We start from the raw sequence: 25,203 nt of genomic DNA on the forward strand, positions 1-25,203 counted from the left end.
TACAGTCTGACAGTGATTTGCTATCAAGCACCTTGTGGGTCATCTAGTACACAAGTCCACACGGATGGTAGGCGCTGTTATGGCAAAATGCTCAAATCGATCCTTATCCTCTGTCTGCCTATCCTAGAGTCACGCAAATCCTTGGACCAAATACCGTAACTAGTTGCATCCAGAGTCGATCGCTTTAAACCGTGAAGGAGGATGTGAAGGAGGATGCTACGCTTGAAGGAAATTGACTTGCGTCATTAGTTAATGACCCACAATGTCATGCAAATTTGTCTTTGCATTTACAAAGTAGTTTTGTAGATTCTCCCAACTTTGAGTTCTCATTGAGTGGTCTTGAATTGATCGTTAATCCAGGTACAAATTACGTTTATAAACAATGCACATTGATTTTGTAAGATTGCTTAAGAATCAAGTAATTTCTGTTGTGCAGGGTGTACAAATGTGATATTTATCCATGTGATCCAAATATTCATGGTTTCATCAGTTTAGTATGTCACTGGGTATTGAGGTTCTTTATACTCTTTCATAAAGCTGATGTCATGTAAGAACGAACATATAATAGACAAAGTATGTAGTCATGTTCCCAAATGTTTCAAAAAGAGAGAAGAAACTGCTAGGTGATCATCATTAGTTTAGCTTTCAATGTTAGAATGTAGCATTGTATCAATTCATGTTTTGCAGTGTGCCTCTTAAAGATCATGTGTGGTCATCTGTGCATTTAGCCCTTCTGGAAAGGAATATGCAATAAAGACTATCATTATTATACACAGCCATGTAAAAAGATAACACCTGACAACATTTTGGAAGACCTTCCTCCGTGCAAAACCTTGGATTGGCATCCTTAACACTAAGTCTTGCACAAGTTTTTCACCTTTCGATCTTATGTTTAAACATTATACATAGCTTCCCAGTTGGGTCTCTCCTAGAACCTATTACACCTAACCTCTGCCTCCACCCATGTTTTGGCCGTTGGGAAACCTTGCATGATCCCTGTGTAGAAAATAGGTAAAAGGACCAACTCCCCAAGGTGTGGATATCCAGACCATTACGCATCACATAATGGGTTCTGAAGTATCTATTGATTTTTTTTTCCCAATCACCTTAATATTCTTATATACAGTTAATCTGGTTATTTTCATTTGGGTGCTGAGTCAAAACAAGGTTACTTACTTAGGCCTACTACCCATCCTTGGGCATAGGCCACAAATTAAATCCCTCCATCTCATGTGGTCCAGGGCTCTTTCAGATACCAGTCTGTGATAAATGTATGCCGTATGTTTGTTAATTTTCAATCCATTGAACAAAAACCTCCAAGTGAAATGCCCATGATGATAAACATATCAAAGCTTCAGTGCTCTTCAATAATACAACAAAATTATAGCATAGGTTTAGAGAACATTAGAAAAAGGGATATTCAACCAATTTTGCATGTCATGCAATTCGAATGCAGGAAGAGGGATATTTCTTGCCATGTAACCTGATGTGACTTCTTTTCTAGTCCCTTTGAAGCATTCATTTTTGTACCAGATTGTTCAACAGCCTGACACTCAACAACTCATTGATTTGCCCTGGCCCGCCGTAACATGTGGTACGTATCGGGTTTGACTCAGTCCCCGCTGCCTTTCAGATCAGCTGCAGCAGACCGACTCAGCTCCACTATGACAACCTGTCACTCCTAGGAAAGCACGTAAGTAACCACTTTCAACCGTCTCTTGTGTGCGGGTAGATATGAGTTGATACTTGTGCAAGGAGGAAGTTATATAATTGATACCTGTGGGGCTCAATATCGAGGTAATGGTTAGAGTGAGTGTGTTGTAGAGACCTTCTGGTTGTATTTTGAAGTTCAGGACTACTGTATATGTATGAACATTTTCTAAGGTGTATTGCACATGTATTTTAAAACAGTTACAAGTAACTCATGCAGCATTCAAAACTACAGAAAATTGTTGCTAGGAGTTCATATTCTTTGCTTCCAATTATTAGATTCATTGCGATGGAATGTCTTATCAGATGGCTTCCTTAGAAATCTACTATCCATGCCTGTTATAGAAGCATTACATAATTACTATGATAACCATTACATTTTTATTCTTTTGCATCAAATGTTGATCATGGTATGAAGTATTCATGAGAGAGTTTGTAAGATGGAGAGAACATTAGATGCAAGAAAGATAATAGTTGAGTAATGTACTGAACAGCTTACATGCCATTACATCATTAAAATGTATTCATTTGGTCATAATAACAATAGGCTCAGTCATATGTCTATAATAAGATGGTTATTTCTTTCTAGATTGAATATATAATTGTGTTTGATAGCTCGTGCTTGTAAGTGATGTTGCTATGCTTGGTAATGTTATACATTATTTCAATACTAGATGAGATACTACTTATCAATCTAAATCTGGAGAATCTAACCCTTTGGCAAGGTCTGTCGTCATAGCCACTGAGAATGTAATTTTTTTGTAGTGATCTTATAAAAGGATAAGGTACTAGAGGGTACAGAATAATGTTTCACACTTTGTAGCCCAGTAGGATGCATTGTTGCGGTCCAGGCTTGTGCAAGGGACCGTGACTAGAGGAATGATGGTGTTGCTGGAAAAGAAAATTGTGATATTTATCATTAGTGATACTCTTATGACTCCAAGGAATGTTCCTATAGGACTTTGACAACAGATATATGGATGGTCAAATCTTCCCTAACCAAGGATGTGTATGCCACAACAATTCTGAATGTGAATTTTTTTACAATTGATTATATCAATGAATTTCTTCATGATGAGAATTTCACAACATAACAAATTTACCCAGCAAAAAAGAATTGAATAATTTTTTTATTATATTCAAGCCTGCAGGCCTTCATTGCCCTTACCACTGATCTTGACAAAGCTGTTCAGCTCTATGATTATGGCACGTGTTGCAGCTGAATACATATCATCAATAAGGACTGGCTGCCATAGCCATATATTTCACCTTATGATCTCAGAGATGAAGCAATACTGTTCTAGAACTCTTTGAAGGACAGTCTGTTACATCATTTGGACGTAGTTGAATTCTGGAACATCATTTTCAAGGTCATGGCCATTACTGAAATCCGTTGATTTTCCCAAACACCAAAGATCTTTCACCAACGGAAGCATCAGTCAGCAGGACTTGATGAAAAGGCAACTTTCATCTCCAGTTTTGTTGTGAGATAATTTCTAGCCTCTCCTACTCTGATGTACTGTCCTAAAAGCAGTGTTGATCAATGGGAGGTGGTTGCAGTGCAATCAAATCGTGGAGTAATGTAAGTATGATATGAAAATAAAACATGGAATACCTTCCAGGGAGGAGCTTTTTTTAAGCCCTTGTTATTAGGAGCCGTCTCTACTTAATCATTTGCCCAAGACCATCACCAAAAGTGACCATCTGTATGCGAAAATTTTCCCAAGAAAATTAACACCAGACACCATACGAAATTGTTGCTTGACTTGAAATTGAAATGAAATATGGATACATATGCCCTGATCTGCTTGGCTCGGCCAGAAATCAATAGATATCATCGCTGCACCTTAATGAGAGTGTGTTACATGTATCCCCAGAATTAATGAGATTGAAGCAGACCATTGAGGAATTACTCAAGATAAAATGTATGTATTAAAACCCCCAGCTTTAAAGTCTGGCAAGGAACCAGACTTTGCATCTCTGCATTACTTCCTTTTGTGCATCAATTTATTTCTCACCACTTTTATATACCAGCCGAGGGTAACAGTTTGAGGCTATTGTATACTCCTTTGTTTTTGTTCAAAGGAAGGATTGTATTGAGTATATTGGAGATTGTGCTCAGGTGTTGGTTATGTTGTTTTGATTTGTAATCTCTTCATCAGAACACCTTCTGGGAAGGTCAAATAACATGCCCCATGTTGCGGTTGACCTAAATTGTAAAGTTTAAATATTTATGAACCTGACTTAGGCCACCTTTTATGCTATACATGCGTGTATATGTGTAAATGTTGGTGACATGTGAATTGTAAAAGTGAAGTGAAACCATAATGTTTTTACGACGTACATTTCCATTTTCTAATGTTATTCAATTTCACACTTGAGTTGGTCTTCAGTAACCATTTGTGCAGTTCTAGTTGCATCTGTAAATTTTGCTTCTTTATGACATTGTCATTTAATGCCACTGTTAACCACATTTGCGTGATGATTACATGTCACAAGCGCTCAAAAGCCACGCGAAAATAAGCTACACAATGACCCCTTTAGTTTCACGCGCCTAGTGTAATTAGATTGAAACAGAACTCAAAACGGTTTTTTCGTCGGTAATGGACCGTTCCCGTCGAACACCATATAGAACCCCCTGTTCTATTTGGAACACCTCCGTCAAAAACAGCGCTAGTGGGACAGAAATGACAAGCAGAAATGACAATGCATATCTGGGACAGATATCTCACTGCATTGGCTACATGAATACCCAAGAAAAAAACGAAATGAAAAAGAAAATATCTCGGGCACTCAAGGGGACGGAGCTTACGTAACACATTGCCAACTCGACTACCAAGTCCGTCTCTAATGTACTTGTGCATTATTCCTGTGTTCGACTGGAACGGTCAGTTCTCTGCAAGTTCCGGCGACGGGACGTCACGTTCCAAGAAGTCGGAAAATTTGAGAACAAAAACGGCGGCGCTGACAGCGCTTGGATTTTTTTTTGAGTGCTCAACACACAGCGACATCGCATCTTTGCTCCTTGAATATCGATATGTAATGGTATAGTGTTATTGAAACTTACTATGTGTAGAAATGGCTAAAAACTGGAGTTTTTTAATTTGAGTTTGAAGCCACATAAAGTGCTCTGGGTGCCTTTAAAGAATCCTTTAAAGTTCTGCATGCACCCTCAATCATGTTTGTGTTCCCTTAATCATGTTGTTCCGCCCCGTTCCTTGAAATAGAATAGCAAATCAGGCCCAATCAGGGACTAAATTGGACCTGTGTCTTAACCCAGTAGAGAATGATTGCTGCATGCTCAATGACATATTCATTACAAGAAGACTTACACTGATTTGTATCTTGGGAAGGAAAGCTTGGTCTTTGCATCTCATTGTTGCGTAGCGCTTGACTTAATAGTGTTCAGGTGTTGGTTTGGTGAGTGATGGAGGGATGATCTTATCTGTTCGTCCAGATTGCTACCTGCTACAGCCGGTTGAAACAGGTGCAGATGCAGCAAGACGGGGCCATGTCGCACTCTCCAGCCCACAGACAAGATTCAGGGACCATCGACACTCAGGCAATTCTTCAGCTCTGTGGTAATTCTCATGTATTTCCTATATCATCAATATGTTCCATGGCCAGTTTGTTTGATCTTTTTTCAATATTTTATATTGAAGAATTTCCTTTCATACGGCATAATGAAGCGCAAGGTTAATTTTGTAGGCACATCACTGACCTTCAATGCCACCGAAGGTCAAACGGGGTTCTGTCCCAGCTAGAGAAATAAGGCCAAAGGTTTGGTCTGAGCAGCAAACCAATCTGCAAGTATTTACTTTAATTTGTGCTCTTTACGATGTGTGTCTTCTTCCTCATTCCAGCTGACCTTTATGACCAAGATGCCCCTGCCTTGCAACTGAAGGTCATCAGATATGTGAGTAGAATCCTGTACATTTCTCACTATCACACACAATCTTACCGATGACCTATTTTCTTGTACCATTAGTGTAAGGTTAGATGTAGGGCAGGGTAATTGACTGTTACTAATGTCCAAACATTTTTGTGTGAAAATGCTTGAGTTAGATTATGCTTGAAGGTGCAAAAGTTTGATGTATTCATAGGACAACAAAAGGCTTAAAAACCATTCAAAAACATCTTTTGGAAGCTCAAAGTATTTGCCAAAGTGCACTTATTACAAATGGCAACCTTTACATTGCTAAGTCACATCATCAGTCACTTTCAACTGCCTAAAGCCTTTTGAAACCGACTTGAAGTTGCCTGTTTAGCAGAGCAAAGGTTAAATTATGGTGACAAACGTCTTTGACGGAACTCGGAAGTAAGCCAAAAAGATGGAGTGATTTTTGAGTCAGAGCAGATAGAGAAGTAGTAATGGGATCATGTTCGAACACTTCCTCAGAAGAGAGAGGCATAAGTCACTCAGTCTGTATATTCCCATGGAGCACGTAGAGATTTTATGTGTAAAGTTACTGCATTAGGCTGAGTAGCTAGGATGCCCATTCTTTTCACTGACAGAGAATTCAGTGTTGCAACTTGCTGCTGTGTCTTTTAGGACACTTACAAGTTGTTAAAATTGATTGTACTGGGAATTTTAGCGCTGAGTAAAATGAGTGTTTTCTGCTTTCAAACAAGGCCCCAGAACTGAAATTGACTTCATAATGAGTCAAACAAGGTCCCATAGGAAATGTTCAGGCAAACATGCTGAACTGTTCAACTCTTTCCTTGCCATAAATCTGTTTAGGGCACATAATTGTACAGCATTTAGTCATACACAAATAATGTGACAGACTCATAGAGATTCATAGCTCTATTAAGAATGGAAACTATGGATTATCTTTAATTGTTACCCAAGAGCTGCATGAATCATAGACTTATGTTTGATTGTATTTTCAATCTCAGAAATAATGTGGTGCCTAACAGATATTGAACTCTTTAGTATCCAAACAAGTTTGAAGATGTGATGTTTTATGTGAGGTAAAGTTGCTAAGATGTTTCCAAAATGTATCAATTTTATTACATCAAGAGTGAAAGGGGCTGTGTGACAGTACCGTTACTAATGTAAGATGTAGTCCCAAGCATAGATACAGTGTCATGTAAATTTTTGCACAGTATGAAGATAATGGAAAGTTTGAGGTTGTCAAATGAAACATTTGAAGAACGAAAAATAAAGATAAAGCAACTGTAGTTCAGCACCAAGGCCTGAGCATAGTGACTTCTGCCACTAAAACTTGACAGCAGGCTTACACAACCTTAGCTGCTTGTATGTTTTTCTCTGACTCGAATTATTCCAACAATTATTGAACATGCTTTATTGACACTTAACACTTTAGAGTTGACTAAACTTTCCTACACAAAAGCCCTTTCAATTCACAATTCTAGATATGACCCAGTTTTAAATATTCTATTTTATCCTGGACTGCCCAACCCAAATGCTGTGTTCCTATTTTTATTGTACCTTTGTTTTTGTCAGTTTTACTTTTCATGTCATAGGACCTGGTGATGTTAATTTTAGCTGTTAGCTGGAATGTACCACCTTCATGCCCTGTACTTTTTATTGTTGACCAATAAATAAATAAATAAAAAGTCAGAAAATGAGTAATGTGCAGTTCACAATCCATAGCTTCTCTTTGCTGCTTGCATCATTTTGGAGTTCATGTGGACTACTCCACACCGTATCAGCCTCTGCTTGTATTACTTCACAGGACTCAAGTTATGACAACTGGAGGGCACACAAAAAATATCAGTTTGGAACCCTGATGCCACTACAGAATATTCCGAACTTTGGTTTGAGGAGAGACGTCACCGTGCATACAATGTTTTTGATCCTGCACTGCATTTGAATCAAATTTTCTATCTGTATGCCCTTTCTCCTAAGATGGAGTAACTCGTCATTAAAGATCACTTCAAAGCGTGTTGGGAAATGCCAAAAGTTCTTTATGGATAATGGCAAGGAACTTGATGAATATTTAATGAAATCAATACCTGTATCACTGACGACAGGAACAGGAATTATACGTCTAGCGCAATGACACGTAGCAACCTCTTGATCCCAATTTTGAGGAAAGATTTATTTTGCTATAGTTTTTCTGCTCTCTGAGCAGCGTTTTGCCAAGGGCTTTCCTGTAACTCGCAATCCCGGGATTAACCCTCCCCACGGGTCACGTACGCTGATGCTTCATCAACCCTGCTTCGGCATAATGGGAGCTAATGTCTACCGTGGAATACTGCCAAGTACAGGGGAAAATTATGTGAAGGTCACGAGCAGCCAAATTGCGTTGGAATCAGGCTGATTGTGACGGGAGTAATATGGGGGCTTTGCTATAGATAACTGTCATTGCAAGAAAGTATATGACAGTGATGAATAATGGTTGGAGAGCAAAGGAACAGCGACAAAATGTAAAGGGTTCTTCACCTTCCCCTCTGGCTCCAGCCATTTGAAGATATGACATTTCTAGGTTATATCTGTGAGGCACACAAGCAGCAAAGGTCCCTAAAAATGTGACTGATTTGTGTATTGATGGCGTGTTCGGGTATTTTAACTGTGAAGATTTTTATGACTTAGGTTCTTCTGGAAAAGAACACATTTGTGGCCCCTCCCTACACTTCCGTATAGTAGCTGTGCAAATATGGATGAACGTCACAGCCATTTGGACAAAAACACCACAAGAAGGCCAAATTTGCTTGACGAATTTTGCTCCACCATAACTTTTGAAAGGTCTCTCTCACTCAAAAGGGGTAAAAACTCTATTTGCTAGAGGCAGATGTGACAAATGCTATCCACACAAATTCTCGTCACATTCCACAGTTGGAAGGTGTCCAGTTGTTTAGTCCCAGTGGTGCAGACTATGAGCATGATGGGACTGTAATGGCAGTGTGGGAAACAACCGATGATCAATCACGCAGTCCCACTCCGTGTGCTTATATGTTATAGAGACAGATGAAGACTCCATGATATTACAATTGCGTGGCCATAGCTCTTATCTGTAACAGCAAAGTACCACCATCCACAATGGCCGCCAGCATCATTAGGGTCCTCTTTAACAGGCTGTGGTGGCCTATGCAACTTGCAGAATGTGCCTGACGTTTTTGCCCTTAGATTTTTTGCCATTACAAATGTCTTCAAATCAATTAAAATTCAAACCACATCATCAGTTTTTAGGAACTACTCAAAATTTATGAAAACTTCTGTCTGAAGAAGATTGTTGGCATCAATCATTGCTACTTGAGCCATCTTCAGCTATTGAGAAGGACCCACAGAAAAAGGAATGACACAGCTATAACAATGTGTAGCTATTCCTTGGTACATAAACTGTAGGGTCAATGGCAACTCCTCTTATACATCAATCCATCTCTGGCACACCAGTATTACCCACTTATAGAAGCCATGTCATGACCATGGCCATTTGCACAATAATTGATGGAGCTCCTCTTTCTGCAGTTTCTGTTCTGTGGTGACTATACTCTGGTTTTTCAAAAGGTGCATGTGTCAAACATTTGACCATAAACAATCAGAATGCTGTCATAAGTAGACAGTTGATCACAACATGATAATTGTATACAGACATTGATTGTTGATGGTATGTTGATGATGATGCAGCAGATTTTTAGTTTGCTTTATTGTCAATTGTAATTGTAGATGTTGTGATGTCATGATTTCTGTTTACTTTCTCTATATTGTTTGACCCCGTGTTGAAGCAGACGTTGGGTAATCATAGATCTCTTAAGGTCAAACAAAGACACAACAACATACGGGTAATACCTTGTCATATGAGTTTTTGCAAAACAGTATCATGTTATGGTTGTAGGAAGATACCTGTCATTGATGAGTTATTTTTCTCTATTTTTTTACTGTAGTTACAAAAGGTAACAAGAGCAGAGTGCTGTCTGCTGCTGCTCGTTGCTGATGACACTGCAGAGTTCTTCTGTCAGGTAAGTTTGAGCAAGGAAGCTATAACCACACCAGTTTAATTTGTCAGTTTTTGGATTGAATATGGAATTATGTTGAACTGAAAAAGCAACATGAAAACAGTCCTAGGGGGGAGTCTGTATCTTAACTGGTATACCCAGTTTCAGAGAGTGATTATAGTCAGATACAAGATGTCCTCCCATCCTGCTAGCCCATTGTTTTCATCTTGACCTTTTGTTGAATTTTTGGTTGAAAAATGTCAAGAGACCAAGAGGCTAATTGTGGGGCTGACCAACTTTTCAACTGATAACCTTTCTTTATAACCAACAGAAAGGCATCAAGGGAACATGGGGATAGATCGAAATGAATGAAAAGACTTCACTGTTGTGATTAGTCATCATTTGCTATTGCTGCAAAGTTAACCCAGATTCAGCCCTTTCACAATGTCCCCTGACAGACCCTAGAGTTGATATACAGGCTTGATTGATGTAATGAGGTTATAAGTTCCATTAGCTGTGGTGTCCTTATCTTGTGATACTGGAGCTCAATACAATACTGCGGCAGAAAGTCAATACTAGGAATTTGTTATACATTAATGAATGATCCTATCTGGGCAGTCATTATGATACTTTGTGACAGACTTTTGATGGAATACTTTGCTCTTTGGGAAAAAATTGTTTATCTTACTGTTTTCTTACTTGCATATTGATAACGTTTTTTGCATATTGATAACGTTTTTATTTGTGCATGAACTATAAGGAAAAATATGTATATGAAGACACATGTTATTGGTTTATAGATTAAGTTTTTCTATAGGATATATGGTGATGAATTCTGAGTTACATTGTGCTGTGTAAAGTTTCAGGAATAAGGAGAGGTTGACAATCAGTCATGATCAGTTGCAAATTGTGATGCCCATTGTGATGAACAGATAGAGTGTAAACTAGAAAGGCCGCCATTTGCCCCTGAGCAAATACAGCATGTTTAGCCATGCTCCTCCCCATGCAAGAAGTGTGCTGTCCCAAAATAACACCTGGGCAAATCGAAATATTAACTGCATGTAGAAAGGCAACATTTGCGAGAGCATCATACTTCGCCAATCTCCCTCCCGATGCATAAATTGACTGTTCCAAAATCACCCGTGCAAAACAATTCTCTCTACAAGTTCTGCGAGACCCCAAGAGCTTCTTACTGCAAAGGCTTGCGTGTGTTCCTGCAATATGACCTCAGGTAACCTAAATAGAACAGTGTTCTTTGGCCAGTAGCAAATGGAACGCGGGGATCCTTAGATAGAACATGGATTCTTTGGCCAGCAGCAAATAGAACATGGAACGGGGATACCACTTTTGGCCTGTTTTTGGTCTGAAATGGGTCCAAAAGTCCCAAAAATGAAGCATTTTGAAGTGATGTACACCAGAATTGTGATTGAAATCCTGTAGGGACATGTTTAAGGCGCCCTTGTACCGAATGTCAGGTCATTTGCTTGTAAAACCAGGCCACAGGAGACCAAAATGTAATTTTTGCCTAAAAATGCCCCAAAAAACCTCCATAAAAATGATTTTCAGGCCTGTTTCAAAAAAATGAAAAAATCGCATGAGAGTATTTGCCTTCTTTACATCCATGCCAAATTTCAGGTCGGTTGATTAAAAAATGGCAGAGTTGAACCAATTTGAAGATTTGGCAGAAGAAGGAGAAGAACGTGAACAAAAACAATATGTTGAGCCATACTAGGTATGGCTAAACATAACAAATTAACTTTACTTGTGTAATTGCAATATGTTTTTGATTTATTCAGGGCTGTCTCCAGCTTAAAATTTTTTTCCTTCCCACTCATTGTTTTTGATTTTCAATGTTGAATCTGTCATTCTAAGCTTACAAAAATATATTTGCATCAGTTTTGGTTATGAAATTGATGTTTTTTGGACGGACAGGGTTGACTTTTTTTCTGTCCCAACAACAAGCAAATTTCCATCCTGGGATGGAAGGACGGGTCCTAGAGACAGCCCTGGATTTATTGGAGTTTTTCTATGGACTCACCATTCCATCCCATAATGATGACATTAATGATAACAAATTGTCCCACAGGTGATTGGAGAACATGTGTTGGAGGAGGAGGTGCGCTTCCCTGTAAGTACGCCATTAATGTCCTACTCGTAGCCTATCTAAGAATAGTTTGTGGAGCCTTTTGCTCTAATGATGCACTTGATTTGATTTGCTCACAAACGACGTGGTGCTGACGTCAGTAGGTATCTGGTATGTAGACAGAAACCAGTCTTCCGTAAAAGTCTATAGGCTTGAGCTTAACTGTACAAATTGGCTTTGGGGTGCCAGTCATAAACTAGATTGAGTTGATAAGATGGAACAAGTGTAAGACTGCATAGTAGAGGCAGGACTTAATTACCATCTGTTGTTTGCAAGAAAGAGGGGTGGGGGTGTACTTATCAGTATTCGTTGTGAAACATTTTCTTGCGGGTTAAGATCCACAGACGACCATACTTATTGTCTGTACAAACCTTAGCTAGAAGTACAATAACTTTGCATAGTATCTAATAATATGTATCAACATCTGTTAGAAGAGCAATGTTCCAGATGTGTTGGAGCTGCTGTCACCTGTAGAAAACTATCACAGAAGACAGATCACCTTGTTATATAAGACAGATGTCCTTTTTTAAAACTCAGATCTCATTGATCCTGCAAATACTGTATTTGGAACAGTCTGGGTGTTAACCTGAGAGCCTTAGGCCACAGTGTCTCTCAGCCACAACACATGCTCGCCTTCAGACGGCAGCTGTTGAATCACTTGCATAACAGGTTTAGAGAGGTCTATGCTACTGACGCTCCGTGTACGTGGACATCCTTTTGTAATTGTTCTGCTTGCATAGCCACAAGGCCTTGCTAGATAATGCCCTGATTTTCTGTCATTATATTGTTTTGTTATCCTGTACATATGCTATGATTTACATGCTTATATTTTCCTGTAAAAAGTACTGTTAAAAGTGGTAATTCGTATAGTTTTCTTATTTCTTATATGTTGCTTTTTGTCTGTTAAGGGGGGGACAACTTGTAGAGGTGAGTAATCACCTGACTTGTCTCCCCCTCCATTCTCTGTAATGGATGAGTCTTATGAATAAATGAATAAATAAATAAAGTGTCATAACTGCCAACTTCTAAAGCTGGCTGTCAGACTGGCAGATAGTCTGTCTGTGGTGCTGAAACTGTTGTAATTGTAGAATTCTCCCAGTTATGTAACATAGCAGGTCTTGTTTCTGATGGGTAGGTCCTGTAATATGACTGCAGAAGTTCAGTATTATCTATTTCAAGTTCCTTAACCTTTGGTACACTGAAGTAGCCATTTGGCACCCAATTCCCTATTGGTTACAGAGTTAGGCTGCAGGGAGAGGGTTAACGTTTGCAACTTTCATTCAATTATGTTTCTGTCTCTGCCAAAAAAAGAACATTAGTTCAACCTTACTGCTGAAGGCAAGTATCTTCCTTCAGTCATCTGTGCCTATGTCTATTTATGGTTATTTCTTTCATCTCAGTAATGTAGTGAATATTGATTGTGGAGCGTGTTTGTTTCATCAAAATGTTATTTGCTTTCTACAGAAGAAGTGCATACCATCTTTTCTTTGGTCTGCAAAAGAGCTATGTGCATAGGTGAGATAGCAAAGCTGCACTGTATCAGTAAATATAGCTTGGAGCAAATTCATCAGGTAGAGATGACAAAAATCAATAAAACCAATGCTGTGTAAAGTGTATGAACTGATCCAGTAGTTGTGTGCATCCCGTTTGTGTGAGATAAGGCTGGACATGCGTCATAGAGGGATATGTCTGTCTCTGATAACTGCTGATAGTCTGTACACATTTAGAAGGTGGACAGAGGTGGAAGAAGACTAAGTTGGAAAGGATTTTCAAAATGTCCTGTTACATAGTCTGCATTTAATAAAAAAACTGGATGGATCGATATATGCTACAAAGTTGTTCAACAGTTAGTCATTGATATGGCTGTGCCAGTAGTTTAACTGCACAGAAACAGTAAATTGTCCTTCTTGGAGAACTTAAAGAACAAACTCTGATTTTCTGATTGGAAATGTTTTATTTATTATATTGATAGGCTTTTTGAAGAGTGATTTGCTATTTGGCCAAGTGGCAACACTTGTCATTCTTTGCTGCAATTACTGCATAAAAAAACTAAGGTTGTACCAGTAGATATAAAATTGGGATATTCTCAAACAGACAATTGCATAACTTTAGGTCGAATTGTTTATTAGAAGTTTGCAAGGATTCACATATATTTTTTTAACGTTGGCTTTTTCTGCTGTTGCCTTCTTGTTCTTTATACCAACGAAATTAGCACTTTGCAGGAACATTTATCTAATAGTATACAATTTTATATGGTCATGTTCTCCTCTAGAAGTATACCCTTCCTTATGGAATATTCATCTTACTGACATCTTTGGAGACTGCAATTATTCCAGTTGGCAAGTTATCGAGACTGGTGATTCATCATCCGCAAAGAATAGGCATTACTACACATAAAAGGATGGCAATTATTGTGTCGTGTTTGCCAATGAAAAAGATGGAAGAGGTACCAGCTTGACTTCCAAACTCATGCCTTTTCAAAGAGAAAAGATTTATGTTCTGATTTAATTTTCCAGACCAAGGTGTGGTTAATCGTAGAATACTTTTAAGAATTTCACTTCAACCGAGCATGAAAATTGATAGGACAACAGGTTCCACAAATCGACTTATCTTTTGTTTTGAGTGTCATGTTGACTTTGATGCCTCAAAGAAGTATTTCTTATCAACTTCCTACAGTGTGGAACCTTTGGTTCTCTGGTAGGTCAAAGCGTATGGAGCTGTCTGATGTTGTTAGCAGCTTGGGTTTGACCTTTTTGGTGATGCATTTGTTTTGAAGGTCACCCAATGTTATTTGCTAATATGTCAAAGGTATTTGATTATGTAAAGATGATTGTGTGTGCAAGAAATAGAATGAAAATGTTTGGGTTACAATAGAAACATAGCAATATTCATTACAATTCCAACATGTTTTTATTTGGTTTTTCTTTTCATGTGGGAAACAAGGCAGGTCAATGATCTCAATAATATTGCAGTTTTCGTCTGTTTTGTCCATGCCAGGTCCAGGGGTCAGATATGATTTGTTGTTAGTATTTGACTACCTCTGCCAAAGTCAGCATTTGTGTCAAGATGTATAAATTATATATTGTATGGTTTGACATATCATGGTAAAATTTGTCTAGATAAGACATGCTGCCTGGGATCTGAAATGTCAGCAGGACAAATTAAAGTGCATATGATTTCTGAGCTAGTAGTGCACATTTTTGATGATACCAGTTTATGTTGGCTGGTTTGCAGGCAGCGCTTTTGCAATAAAACATAAAAGATTGTCCTTCCTAAAAATTACAATCCATGTGTGCATAAATTATGTTTAAAAGTTGCTTATTGAAGACATTTCGTGCATAGCTTAAGTAATATACTGTATCCCACTATGTATCAAATACATGTGCCTTTCTTGCTTTTGTATTTGAGATCTGCTCTGGTTGACAGCTTTCTTTGCTCTTGCATGTTCTTTTCATTGGTGACTTCCATATATTTCAAGAAGATGCTGTCATTGTGATTCTCCATCAAAGAAATTGAAGTCAGAGCATGCTGTGTCTGTCAGTCCAAAATCCCACTGTTTTCTCAGATCACTAGCGAGGCTTATTGTAATGACTGGCATCTCTCCATCCCATTCTGTGGAGTACCTCAGGGTACTCTTACCTTCAACTCAGTCCCAGGAGCCCTGTTAACCAGCCCTCTTAACTGCTCAGAGATGTGGAATCTCCTCTTCACACCCATTGGGTCCCCCTGAGACATCCATGGATGGTCGTAAAGGTGTTATGACTTTTGCACTAATGGTTGTTTGTATTACTAGCACTGCGGGAATGTGGAGATTGGGTATTTTGCTGCTGTTAGGTGGTTCACTGTCAAGGACGTGTTCGCTTTGTAAATGTCTTCCATGACAAATTGGGATATCTACCACGTTGATATTAAGTTCAGGAAAAGTCCTGGAGGCTTCATGTTAGGTTCTTGCCATTGAAAGCTAAAAGGAAGAATTACAAAGGCCTTGTGTAAAAATGTCAGTTTTTAGGTACATGGTTAGGACAAGCACGTCTACTGCCATAACTATGGAATCCTTTTGAAAATTGTGTTTCTAAGAAAGCTCATTTTTGATAAGCCTGATTGTTGTTCCATTTGCCCCCTGTTCTTTGCAAGGTTGCTCGTGGAATTACATCTATAGCAACAAATATTTACTTTGTTAAAAAGCTGCCAGCCTAAGTTCAATGCTGTATTGGTTGCTTCATTTAGCCCATGGAAATTAATAGATAAAATTAATGTAGCAGAAAAGGTTTCTCAGACATCATTTTACTCTTGTCTCCTTGAGTCTGACATCCTCCAACTTTTCCTTCATCACAAAATCCCCTCCTTTAATCAGTCTGTCTGGTCAGCACATTGTTAGTCAGGGCATTACTGAAGACAAGTCTGGCCGAAAACAGGAATCACGGGGGATAACACAGTAAGACATATGGGCGGCAGGAGTGCATTTAGATAAGGTCCTCCAACCAGAGGGGTTTTTCTGTCTTTAAAATGTTGTACTGTATCTATGATAAGAGCATATTTTATGCTGTATATGGCAACGAAAAACATGTAACTCAACAAGATTGATCATTCCTACAGTTGCTGCTGTAACACTGTTGTGTACAAAGTACTTTGTATGTGGATGCATGTGTATTTCACATTCATTGCTCAGTAAGTAATTGAGTGAAGCAGTCGCCTAATATGGTGAAGCATGGTGCTTTTTCATGTAGCTAATAGAACAATTCTGCTTTGCCATGACTTGTGTTTTATCGGCCAAACACACTGGGTCACTCCCACTGTTATCGATGAGTGTGTTGGGTTCTTTAGCATGTAGAGGTTTGACACCTTTCCGATACACGGGGGTGACATACATGTACTGTAAATACGTTTAAGTTCGCATGGTTTTTATTTTGCGGTAGGGAGAAAATGGATTGCTCACAGTAGTCTTAAGTTAACGTTTGAAACAAAAGTAGCGCTACTGTAACAGTAATAAGTAGGCAAAAAGTTTTTCGGCTGTTTTAAGTTCGTGTTGAAGAGTTCACCGCGAAAACTGCAAACATGAAACCACCACGAACATTTCTGTATTTACAGTACTACAGACTGAGTGTGCTTGTCAAACTTGCAACATCTTGTTCACAAAATTTGACCCATATGACAACGGTATACCACTCTGCCATGGAGGCATGAACATAGCATTTTCTTATTCAAGACGATTTCCAAGGTAGATTGGCTGGCCAGGTAGGATTTTAGAGGTATCCCTCCTACAGAGAATCTTACCATTTACCAGGAAATTTGCACTCAGAGAAGATTTCATGGTGGGTGTTCTGTCTCCCCGCTGTCTGCTTCTCCGCGGCGGCAGAGACAGCCCGGCTCCAGACTGATCCTTGTGTATGTGGTGCAGATATGTCCATTGTAGATCAGCACTTTGTTCTTAAATTGCAACGATTTTGGAGCAAGATTCGTGCTGTAGCAGTAGCTTGTATTGGAGTGGGACTGAAGGTGTTTGACTTTGATAAGGGGTGATTATATATAGAACTGAGTACATTTGCTAAAGGAAAGAAATCAAGACAAAGGGGAAGGTAGTTAGAAGTATAATACACAATGTAGATATTTATTTATGTCATACCAACCCTAAAAACACACATTTCAATGCGAAATGTGCCAGAAGTTGAGAGAGTTTTGTGTCCTCGAACAAAGAAATCATAACAACATTGATTCCAACCTCCGAATTCGGCATTCGAATTTTCGACAGCGGCACAACCCGTGTCCTTGAAATGCATTCTAAATATTCTATGGAAGCCCGTGTGATACAACTTAGAACCCTGTGTGATACGGAAAATTATCACCCGTTCCGGAACACCCGTATCGAACGTTTTTGCGGCCCAGGTATGACATAAAAGAATATATAGAGGGTAACCTGTTGTTAGTTGGCTGGATATGGATGTCAAGAGATTTGAAATACTGTGGTAGTCCACCCAATACCCTACCGCTTATGAGGCTTGACACATGCTGGCTCTAGCTCCTTTTCAAGTTGGATGTGAGTTGATACAAAGCTGGCAAAAAGAAAGCAGAATTTGACACTGAATTTGAGCATTCTACTGTTACCCAGAAGCACATTCCAATGAAATCCTGAAGGCAACTCTTGAATCTCGATGGATTTTACACCTGACAGCTTTAGTCTCTCATCAGTCGCTGTAAGGAAAATTGGTTTGGACAAGAACCAGTAAAAAGCTTTTAAGAATTAGTGATGTTTGCACTAGGTGGTGCCTTTGTTAAGCAAGGACGATTACTTTAAGATCCCTCTGAAGCCAGACATTTGCAAAAGCATCCCCACAGAGCGCAAACAAGAAAGGGAGGGTAACTTCATTAAAGTTGGCCTATTCATCGCCTAAAGTTGCACTCCCCGCAGGTTTTCTCTGCCCTCCAGCAACTTAATCAGGTTTTAACGCAGAGCCTACGGTCTCCCCTTATGGAACATAACAATTTTTCCACTTGCTTTACACTCTAGATTGAATCCGTGATTGATTGCATGTAGCTTCTAGGAATGCAAAGTGCAATTATGGTGGTGTAAGAGGGATGCTGCATGTTTTAGAGTGGCTTTTATGCCAGGTTGATATCTCTAGCTCACTGTGTAGCACACTTGATAGGGATAGCCATCACCCTGAAACAGAATGTGCAATGAGCAGTGAAACAGCTCATTTAGAGAAGGTATATCAAGTACTATTCATCTCAGGACAACATGCTGTGTTATTTTGATGGAACAGTAGCAACTGGCCTGTCTTGGCCTTGCTCCAAAGTGTAGGGAATTATAGCCGTCATAAGAAGTCATCAACTTTAGCATTACAGTAGCCTGGGTACCAGACCACCGCGCTCCAGTCGCTAAACCTTTGGCCAGGGAAGCAACTTGCCCCGCTGCCACAGTCAGCACACAGGCCCCTAATTACCTCTCGCGCGATAAATATTAGAGATCGGCTGCCAACAGAGACCAGGTGCCATCCCTATCCCCTACTAGGCCTTCCCCGCAAAAGGGGGTTATCGTCTCGCATCGCGCGAAGGATCTGGTTTCCAGGCTAGCATTACAGAGATTTTCTTGAAGAAGTGATTGACTTAATGGTTGGGTAATGGTTGAACTTAAGAACTCCAGGATCTTAAACTTTTTTGATGAAATCACTTATGACAGACTCATAACCCAGTCAACCCTCATATCTCAACGTTGTGCATCAGAGAGTGAAATTGGCTTCCCCAGTTTTCAGGTTATATTTGCCATGACTGACTTTGCCTCAAAGTTCACGGTGAGGGGGTGTAAGCCCCTTAAGGTAGATACATACCAGCAGCTTAACTGTCGAAAAGTTAGGTAGAGCTTACATTTGGGTACTACTATATTTTAGAAATGTGAAACTTTGCTTTCAGTCAAACCATAACTTTCTCTTGTATCCCTTAGATAGATTGTGCGTATATATACATATATATATTATGATATGACATGTATCATTTCATCATATATTTCGACACATTGCTTGAATGAACATAACAACTCAGTTGTTTTTCCCCACAGATTGACCAGAGCTGCCTCGGTCACGTCGTCACCAGCAAAAAACCTGTCACATTAGAAGACTTGGACTCTGTAAGTCAAATATTGTCAGCACTTATAACAGAACTTGATTCTTAAGATGGTGACATCTACTAACATAATTCCACCAGGGTATACTGTCACCCTGAAAGATACGTCCAAACGGATACCCAACCCAAAGTCACCAACTGCAGTCCTGTATATCAAAATTGTGCATACCTGGGGAGTGCTGCACTAGAGATCTTCCAAACCCACTGTGTTGCAAAGTGGTGGATTGATTGATTTCAATGGAGGTTATTATTCATTCAGCGAGTCAACATTATGTATGAAGTTTAATTCTAAGAAATTTATGCATTGATGTGAAGTTAGGAACATTGACTTGAAAGATAAGACACAACACAAAAACAGACAGGATGATTGGAGTCAGGGCTCGAAATACTGGGTGCATGTGCCCTTTTGTGCACCAAAAATTGGAGCTTTGTAGCTAACATTTGACTGTTAACGGGGGGGGTCCATAGTCCGGTAAGGTCCATAGTCCGGTAAGGTTTTAAAAATCATTGTTGCGGAGATATGCATGGGTAGCTGCATATGATAAGTACACCTAGTTATGGACTAAACCTTCATGTAAATCACCACGAAGTTGGAGTATGTGTTGAAGTTGGTAAGCCCCAACGGATAAAGATTTCAAAAATTGCACATGTTTGACGCCTTCCGTGCGGGTTGACGAGCGAACGCATCGAGAACATGCCCTTCGAAACTCTTTAATTGTTCATCGTAGAAGACAACATGTAAAAAGATACCACCACATATAGGAAGGACATTCATTAGACTTTCTCTTAAAACAAACCTATATACCATCTTTGCCTTTAAAGTTGGATAATCGGAGTTAAAATGACGCCGCAGTGTTCATCCTGTCGCTCCGCCATCTTTACCAATGACGTATGACGGCAGCCAAAAGAGGTGCCTAACACAATTAAATTAGTCGACACGCCGGTAGAGCGCCGACCATTCCAGAAAACTGAACCCTACCGACTGAAAAAATCCCATAGATATTGCTGCTATCAATGACAAGGTTGAAAAGACCATCAATGAAGCCGAAAGCGTAAAGGCATACGATCGCTGGCAACGTAAACAATGTCCCGCCATTTTTGTTTTCGGCGGCAGGTTGATCTCACCGTGACAAGGGAAATTTCTATCTCACCGTATTTGAACAATTACTGTTATACAAAATATGGCACATATTTGCGATAAAAAATGATATTGCAAGGCTTTAGTGTAATTCTATTTACATGGGATGCTTAATCATCCACAGTAATGACCTGCTTGTCACCTTACCGGAGTTTGGACCCCCTTTTTGTGTTAGAACGTTCCACTAGAATGCAAACCCCAAAACTGCCGTGACTTTTGTGCGTAATAAAACAAAGTGCGGAACGCTACTGTTTAAATGAAAACTATGTATGTGTAGCTTTAATCACAGTTATATGCTTGTTACAAGATCTAAGCTTGTTTTTGGTGGGTTCAGGGCAAAATGTACGATGATAAAAGACATGCGCATTCACTTAGAACAGTTACCGGACTATGGACACCCCCCGGTATCTATAAAAGATATCTATAGAATTTTAGATGCAAGCTCTGAAGAGAAGAAGTAAGGTTTGTAATTGTGTTTGTTGAATTCTCCTTATGTTGTGCAACCACATTTTTTCTGCGCACCTAAAAATCTTAAAGTTTAGTTGCAACAGTGCACCTATTCCCCAAATGAATTTCGAGCCTTGTGGGTTTATTAGCTTGGCTGCCTGGCGCTCCACTATGCATTGTCTTGTTGCAATTTTTGATAAAGAATAAAGAAAGAACAAAAACTTGGTGCTCTGCAATAACATAATGGAGAAATGCTCATATTGGTTGTAATGGATGTCATTACAATCAACAGGAAACATTCGGAATCAAGGTTGAACTGTAACTGCCAACGTAACACCTAAATTGGACTTACCAAATTTTCGATAGCTCGATCAGCTCCAGTGTTTGTCAAGAAATGAGCAATCCACTGCTTCTGTGACGTCACATTATGCAGTTATTACAGTAACTACTCTCACATTTTTGATTATTATGATTAGAAGAAGGTTGTACTGAATGGTCAAAGCAGTGGTTCTAGCTGTAACAGTTGTATTCTGTATTTCCATCCAGAAAGGCAAGGGGGAGCTGCAGTCGCTGGTGCTGCATGTTCAGCTGGGGGAGATCAGATCTATGCTGTGTATCCCGGTAGAGAGCAAGGCTGCAGGAAACATAGTGGCTCTTGCTTGTGTCTTCAACAAACGGGACAGACTCAAGTAAGAATTGCCAAATCTTATGACTTTGAATTGTTCTTTAAATGCTATTAGCCGTTTCATTTTTCTATCAACAAAACTTGTACGCAGCTCGTTGAAAAATTGATGTTCAAACAGATATAGCATGATCTAGACAGGATAGTTATACATAGTTACAATATTTATATGGGAAAACAGAAAGAAGGCAGGGGGGAGAGAAAGAACCAGGGAAAGAGTGTTGTCCCTTTTCCATTGTTTAACAAATGATGTGTAGTTTTCCTGCAATTGGAGTAACATGCAGTGTTACTGTAAAGGTACATGTAAAAGGTAGTCCCATAGCCTTTTTGAGGCCATATGGTCACTGGGTTGTTATCCACGGTGTCTAGGGCACGGTATTGAAAGGCAGAGACCAACCCTCTCATTCTACCACATTTTACCTCCCCAAGCAAGACAGGTACCCATCTTCACACTTGGGTGGAGTGAGAAATGTAGTGTCAGTGCCTTTCCCAGGGGCACAACATTGGTGGCATGTCATGGGATTCAAACCCAGGACCTCTGGGTATTGGACCAAACACCTTAACCGTTACGCCAACATGACTCCACATATGTTACTGTCTCCTTTTGCTAGGTTCAGCACTGCAGACGAGTCCCAGATCCGGACATGTTTCACCTACACGTCCACGGTCCTGACCAGCACGCTGGCTGTACAGAAGGAGAGGAAACTCAAGCTAGAGACCCAGTCTATGCTGCAGATCGCAAAGAACCTATTCACACATTTAGGTATTTGCTATACTATACTTCTTGCCATCCAATAGGCAGTACATAGCACATTTAGGTAATACAAATGGTTTGTAATGCTGCAGATTGCAAAGAACCTATTCACACATTTAGGTATTTGCTATACTATACTTCTTGCCATCCAATAGGCAGTGCATAGTACATTTAGGTAATACAAATGGTTTGTAATGCTTCAGATTGCAAAGAACCTATTCACACATTTAGGTATTTGCTATACTATACTTATTGCCATCCAATAGGCAGTACATAGTACATTTAGATAATACAAATGGTTTGTAATGCTGCAGATTGCAAAGAACCTATTCACACATTTAGGTAATGTCTATTATAATGCTGCAGATTAAAAACACATTTAGGTAATATAAAATGTTTGTAATACACACCAAGTCATGGGCTGCAGTACTTCAGCAAAATGGTAGAGGGAGTTCTGCCGTAGTCCAAACTTCCAGTGCACACAGTGCTGAAATGCCATCCAATAGGTTGTACATAGTTTTACAAAGTCATATGCTGCATTACTGAGGCAAAATGATAGGGGGCGTTTGGCCCTGGTCCAACGCTCTAGTGCTCAAATACCATCCGATAGGTTGTACATAGTTATATAAAGTCACAACCTGCATTACTGAGACAAAATGATAGGTGGCTTTTGGCCCTGGTCCAACGCTCTAGTTCTGAAGTACCATCCGATAGGTTGTACATAGTTATACAAAGTCACAAGCTGCATTACTGAGGCAAAATGATATGAGGAGTAGTGTCCTGGTCCAACCGTTTAGTGCTGAATTGCCTTCCAATTGATGGAGCGTTTAGTGCTGAATTGCCTTCCAATTGATGGAGCACAGTCAAGAAAAGCCATCAGCTGCATTTCTGAGGCAGAATGATGAGGGAGTTGTACCTTGGTTCACACAGTGCTGAAATACCACCTGATAGATTGTGCACTCTCAAAGCACTTTTGTTGCACTACAAAGTTTTCTGACAAGTGTCGTAGGCTGTATTATTTGTAACAGAAGATGTAAGACCTTTGGTTTTTTATGTTTGTAAAACATGTTTATGTTTTAAGCAGCCTTTTGGCACCAAATGTTGTACTGGTTACAGCGTAATATAGGCAGCAGGAAGGTTAAAAGCATGTTCATCTAATCACCTATGACTGTTGCATTTTGGTTAACAACCTGTTAACTTTTTTTTAACCTCCCTCAGATGATGTATCTGTTTTACTACGAGAAATTATGCAAGAGGCCCGCAACTTAACACATGCAGAAAGGTTGGTTGTTCTTTCTTCTTTGTCAAACAAATTGTGAAAGTTGTTAGTTACAGATTAAAAGAACTTCAAGACATTTCGCATCCTTGTAAATCCCTCTCTTTTCATCTTAGGTGCTCCCTGTTCCTGGTCGATAAGGGAAGGAGAGAGTTGGTTGCCAAGGTGTTTGATGGAGTTGTAGCAGACGAAAGTGAGGTAAGAGTCAATAGACAGCTTCTTGTACCCGTATCTGAGCTGTGATGATGTAACCTTTTGAACTTAGCATGAGATTACGTATTGAATAGAGCACTTGATGCATAAGCACACTGTTTTCATATCAGTATCCTGACACATATTGTAGGTGATGTTTTGGTTCCTAACATAGATATAAGATAGAATTGAACCAAAAATGTTTGAAAATTAACAGTCTGTGGTAAATAATTAACATCAATTCTTCTTTAAATTAGTCTTTTGAAAATCCTTTTCTTTCAGATGTTATTTTTCAGTAATTAATCTGATTCTGAATCAGAAGAGAGTTGTTCTTGCTTTTAGTTTTGCTTTCTCAATGGTGTATATCATTCAAGCCATGCTGTTTAGCCTGATGCGTGGCAGGCTATTTTGTGTGGAGACAAACTTTCACCATACCTGCCAATGTAACATGTTGGGTAGTAGATCTATGGAATTTTATGTAGGGTGTTTTCAGAACGTGGAAGCACGCTCCATAGTGTTGCCCTGCATGTTAAATCTGACAGCCTGTCTCTTTGCATGCTCTGTCCCATCCTTTCAGGCTCAGGTAAGAGCAGCAGATGTTGTATTGTGTGGTACACCTGTAGCTTAGCAACAGCACATCTGTAGCTACACGTACAGACACGCCTAGCAACACCACACCTGTGTGTCTGACCCGCACCAGGTTACAATTTCTACATTCTTTCCTTAATTGACGTGCCTAGGAAAAAATTTAGTTGAAGTAGTGCTGTTTGGAATCAGTAGATATTGATCATGGTTTTCTGTTTTTCACACTTAACAATGTGCTTAGTAATTAGTCACTATTTGGTTCTTTGGGGCAACTTCATGCACCATTGTAGATCACCTGATGTTTTTATTACTTTTACGTCAACAAAGGTATTTGAGCAAGTACATGAGAAAAATCTTTGAAATCATATTTCAAGTATGTTTAGCTGTTATAACTGTTGGATTCCAAAGCTAGATAGTCTGATATAAATCGAGTAAACTGTTATTAATGGTGTATTCATAGCCATTTTAGCATACATGTACTTGTTTACTACTACTTTAATGAGTTGAACTGTTCCAATTGTACATTTTGTTCAGTATGTCCCTCTAGATGATAGTATTCTCAATACAAGTATCTTTTGCATTTTGTCAGTTGTAAACCGTAATGTATAGTGTAATTTTACACTCTCGTAAGTGAGCAGGATTCTTTGTCGCAAACTGTTGATACTAGTTCTCACCTAACACATTGTTGTCTTGGATACTAGTAGTTCTGTAATACTTTCACATGTAGTTTGATAGCACTGTTTTTGGTATAGGG

General features: G+C 39.3%; 1 protein-coding gene across 5 annotated transcripts in view; it reads left to right on the forward strand.

Annotated features, from left to right (window-relative positions):
- Positions 1-25,203, forward strand: part of LOC136436776 (cGMP-dependent 3',5'-cyclic phosphodiesterase-like) — an 86,634-nt gene that overhangs the window by 46,616 nt on the left and 14,815 nt on the right. For 4 of the 5 annotated variants that reach the window (XM_066431041.1, XM_066431042.1, XM_066431043.1 and 1 more), the window contains exons 6-15: positions 1,634-1,693; positions 5,168-5,291; positions 5,574-5,626; positions 9,565-9,639; positions 11,702-11,743; positions 19,311-19,379; positions 21,507-21,649; positions 22,254-22,405; positions 23,615-23,678; positions 23,789-23,870. In XM_066431041.1, coding sequence (XP_066287138.1) covers positions 1,634-1,693; positions 5,168-5,291; positions 5,574-5,626; positions 9,565-9,639; positions 11,702-11,743; positions 19,311-19,379; positions 21,507-21,649; positions 22,254-22,405; positions 23,615-23,678; positions 23,789-23,870 — 864 coding nt within the window. Of the gene's footprint in view, positions 1-1,633; positions 1,694-3,109; positions 3,293-5,167; positions 5,292-5,573; positions 5,627-9,564; positions 9,640-11,701; positions 11,744-19,310; positions 19,380-21,506; positions 21,650-22,253; positions 22,406-23,614; positions 23,679-23,788; positions 23,871-25,203 lie in introns of those variants that run through there. The other variant, XM_066431045.1, reaches the window with a different exon arrangement.

This window comes from Branchiostoma lanceolatum, chromosome 6 (genome assembly GCF_035083965.1).
Source record: "Branchiostoma lanceolatum isolate klBraLanc5 chromosome 6, klBraLanc5.hap2, whole genome shotgun sequence".
Classification (NCBI taxonomy): Eukaryota; Metazoa; Chordata; class Leptocardii; order Amphioxiformes; family Branchiostomatidae; genus Branchiostoma; species Branchiostoma lanceolatum.